At 45.7% G+C, this 4,262-nt stretch overlaps 1 protein-coding gene across 1 annotated transcript; it reads left to right on the top strand.

The window, feature by feature from the left end:
* The first annotated feature begins 1,719 nt into the window (after nucleotides 1-1,719).
* LOC123103040 (ubiquitin-like protein 5) lies at nucleotides 1,720-4,025 on the top strand. The gene is made up of 2 exons (XM_044524528.1): nucleotides 1,720-2,049; nucleotides 3,726-4,025. The coding sequence occupies exon 1, from the start codon at nucleotides 1,826-1,828 to the stop codon at nucleotides 2,045-2,047; it is 222 nt and encodes a 73-aa protein (XP_044380463.1). The 5' UTR covers nucleotides 1,720-1,825; the 3' UTR covers nucleotides 2,048-2,049; nucleotides 3,726-4,025.
* Nucleotides 4,026-4,262: the final 237 nt, after the last annotated feature.

The raw sequence follows: 4,262 nt of genomic DNA, 5'->3' as shown, positions 1-4,262 counted from the left end.
TCCAGGACTACCGCGATCTGGTGGGTGACCGGTGGGGTTTCGGTTTCTCCCTGATCGGTTTTAGGCCCGATCTGATCGTAATCTGTGGCGATTCCCAAAGCAGTGATGCGATCTAGGAGCTCGTTTAAGGACGAAAATTCAACCGGGTCCATCTGCTTGGAGTGCTCGGAGTTGATGCGAAGGGGCTTTTCGATGGCCCGAGAGGTCACCGCCAACCCCGCGGCCGAACGGGCGATCATAGTAAAGTCGCCCAGCCGGAGGATTTGGCCCGAGGCTAAAACTACCCCTACGGTAATATTGTCTTTGATGACAAGGCGGGCCATCGAGCCTTTCGTCGATGGCACAGTGGAACTCTCAATGAAAGCACCAATGTCGGTGTCAAAACCGGCGGATCTCGGGTAGGGGATCCAGGACTGTGCGTCTAGAATCGATGGTAACAGGAGACAGGGGACATAATGTTTACCTAGGTTCGGGCCCTCTCTATGAAGGTAATACACTACGTCCTGCTTGATTGATATTGATGAATATGGGTGTTACAAGAGGTGATCTACCACGAGATCGTAATGACTAAACCCTAGAAGCCTAGTCTATGAATATGGTAATGGGTGTATATGTGTTGCCCTTTCCGGACTATCCCCTTCGGTTTATATAGACACCGAGGGGATCTAGGGTTTACATGGAGTCGATTACATAAGAAGGAATCTTCGGTCGCCAAGCTTGCCTTCCACGCCAAGCAGAGTCCAATCCGGACACGGTGCATTCTTCGATCTTCATGTCTTCACAGCCCATCAGTCCGGCCCATGGATAACAGGCCGGACGCCCGAGGACCCCTTAGTCCAGGACTCCCTCAAGGGGGCGCGTTGCCTCACCGCGCCGCATGTGAGGAATCAATGGAAGGCTGACCGGCGGCAGCCTTGTGATTGATTCCCCGCGGGAAACCGAGGCATTGTGAGGACGACGTGGCGGGGGTCGCTGACTCGGCGGGCCCGCCATTCGTTCACGTCAAAACCAATTGTCCCGGCACCCCCGGACGCCCCCAGCGTGCCGGGTTCGGCCTGGGTCCGCCGACACCAGTTTCGGGCCAAACCGGCGAAAAATGGGCTCATGGGGGCGCGACTGAGCCGGTTTTTGGGCATCGGCGCCAAAAAATGGCCCTTGGGGGCGTGGCTGGAGATGCTCTAACATATGTGTGGTGTTATGTAACACTTCATGTCTTAGATTGTAGACTCATCTTGTCTTGATATGTGTGATGTCACAGTAACTAGCTATGTTACCACATGCCCCTATTTCCTCATTAATTACATGCCATATTATCTGTTTTGCCTAGAGATATATGATGTTACCATCTATTCTCTCTGTTCGGTGAAAAGTGTACATTTAGAAATTTTAGAACAAATTGTGAAATGGAGTAAAAAAATGCATTAGAAAGATGCAAGCCACCATCTCTCCTCTTTAATTACCCAGCCTCCAATGAGTTAAGTGCATATAAAAATTAAGAAATCTATGTATAGAATGATATTGGTCTTGATTACCGTGTGATGAGAGAAACTATTTTAAAATGCATTGGGAAGATAGAAATACACTTTTCTAGAAACAAATTTTAAACTTAAATGTACATTCTTCACCAAATGGAGAGAGTATATTTCTTTTATCATGGATAGTTTAGGCGCTTGCGTTTGTACTGATGTTAATTAAAAGAAGAAGAAAATCGATGGCCCGCACACAAGCCTCTTCGTCTCTTCCAGAAAAAAAACAACTCCTTCGAGAGATTTCGCGGGGCGCAGGTTCGTGAGGAGCTAGGGTTTGGGAGGGAGCAGCGGAGAAGATGATCGAGGTGGTGCTGAACGACAGGCTGGGGAAGAAGGTGCGGGTGAAGTGCAACGAGGACGACACCATCGGCGACCTGAAGAAGCTCGTCGCGGCGCAGACGGGGACCAGGCCCGAGAAGATCCGCATCCAGAAGTGGTACACCATCTACAAGGACCACATCACCCTCGGCGACTACGAGATCCACGACGGCATGGGCCTCGAGCTCTACTACAACTAGAAGTAAATTTCTCCCCTCGTTTCCTCCCATGTAATTTTGGTGCTGCTCCGTTGAAATTGCCTCTCGACGTGTTACGGTTCTTAGCGGTGTTCGTCGATTAGGATGGTTTATTGGTACTCCTCGATTAGGAGGGTTTAATTTTGGGGGACTCCGCTTGGGAGGGTCTTAGTTTTGAGAGACTCGTGGACTGTGAAGGCTTGAAGTTGCCTCTGGATATTTGAGTTCTATCTGATATTCGTTTGTACTGATGAATCGGGCATCTCTGACAACTATGCTAAGTAAGTGAGAGGGTGTAGCTTACCATGTATCTAAATTGAGGTTCTGTGCACATCTGAGTTCTTGACCTAGTCTATATGAGCTGAAATTGAATCAACTTGAGAATTGAGATTGTGCTTTGGTGCTTTGTGCGGTCAGAATACGGAGGGGTGGAGAGGATAGCGTGAGGAGGAGGGAGCTGAGCGTGTGAGCGTTATTTTAGCGGAGGAAGCTGAGCATGCGAGCGTTATTTTAGTTGTGTAGCATCCCAGCGTTGGAGAGAACGGGTGTCAGGCCAGGTGCTACGCCAATGTTAAAGCAACTGAAGCGCCTCTGACTAGCACCTCCGCATTGCGAGACCACGTTTATTTGCGACGCAACGCTAGCCTTTTTCCTTGAGCACCTGGCATAAGCACCCACCATTGTACAAAGCCTGAGTGGAAATAACATGGTTGTAGTTGCTCCCCGTAAAAAAATAAGGATGTAGTATTGTAGTTGCAAGATAGTACAAGATTTGTGTATTTGTAAGAGTCATGCCGTGCTCATTCATTTGTAAATAGCATGCCCTGAACTTCTCCGTTTTATGCTTGTTATGTCAGCCAGCAAGATTTTGTTGTTTAGCTTGATAGATTTTTGCAAATTCTCTAAAATGTTGCAGTGGATGGGCTCTTAGCCCAGATGCAAGAGCGCGGTGGCATCTCTTCGCAGACTCGAGTTGATTGACTAAATCATAGTAGTTGTTTGCCATTCAGTCTGTTTATTTTCTGGGAATAACCTTCTTCGAGTTTAATTTGAAGCTCAATGTCACACATATTTTGAATTTATTGTGCCATGGGCCGTGTGCTTTTATTTCTTCAGTGGACCATAGTAAAGAAAGTTTCAGCTTTTCGGCCGAAATTCTTAACTTGGTTTTTGTTATTTCTATGTCTGGTTATAGTACTATATAACGTTCATTCCTAGGTGTCTTTGGAAATATGATTGCCTTATGAAGTAAAGCTTGATTTGAGAATTATGTCATGTTAGGATTACTGTGGTCCTTAGTTTGTTGAACGTTTATAACTTAATGGCTTTCCGTTGCAGATTATATTCTTTTAACTTGCCAGCATGATATGCATGTGCTTGACTTTGTGCAATGAGGGCTTAGTACACTATGCTTTCTTTGATTCTTTTTGTTTGAAATTGCGAAATAAGTACCTAGTATGCGAGTAGGCCGCACAATTAAAAGCATGGCTGGCATTTATCATTTATGTTTTAGAGCCTTGTCTGGAATGAGATTCACAAATGAATACTGAATCATGTGTGCTAATTTGGTTTTGTTCTCTGTGGGTTAGTATGGAGGACTGATTCCTCATCAAATCTACCTGATCTTGTTTCCTTTTTCAATTTCCACTAATCACAGTTTATTTGCAATGCATTCTTCCAGGTATGGCCGCATTTGAGTCCCGTTGTCTTAAGAAGCTACTCCCTCCGTTCGGAATTACTTGTCTCGGATATGGATGTATCTAGAACTAAAATATGTTTAGATACATCCATTTCTACGACAAGTAATTCCGAACGGAGGGAGTACGTACTACTGTATATGGAATCCAACGAACCATAGAAGACTGCTGGATGTACCAATGACTGCCGACCTGAAATACTGAATGCTACTTATAATTGTGATGTGATGTGACGCTACTCGTACACTACATATAACATAATGTTTGTGACCTTTGTGCGATAACCGCTGTATTTTTAGTTATGGCAAGTTCGTTCTGCTTACGATTTGTACTGCATCAGAGATGTGTTGCCCGGAGAGCTTTGGTTTGGTGTGAAACTGTTGCTGCTGAAAGTTGCATGGCTATCTTAGCAGCTGAGGAGATTAGAGAGAAACTTAGATGGAAATTCACAAATTCTACCCGACGATTGGGACAAGGAGCTAGCTCTGATTAACTATCTGGAATGCTTTGGGACTAAGTTC

The sequence above is a fragment of the Triticum aestivum genome, chromosome 5A (assembly GCF_018294505.1).
Source record: "Triticum aestivum cultivar Chinese Spring chromosome 5A, IWGSC CS RefSeq v2.1, whole genome shotgun sequence".
Taxonomy (NCBI): domain Eukaryota; kingdom Viridiplantae; phylum Streptophyta; class Magnoliopsida; order Poales; family Poaceae; genus Triticum; species Triticum aestivum.
Note: the sequence above shows the minus strand (reverse complement) of the source record. Positions and strands in the feature narration are given on the sequence as shown.

Bases quoted from the DNA above. Each gene is read 5' to 3' on its own strand.
- LOC123103040 (XM_044524528.1), top strand. From the start codon at position 1,826: ATGATCGAGGTGGTGCTGAACGACAGGCTGGGGAAGAAGGTGCGGGTG.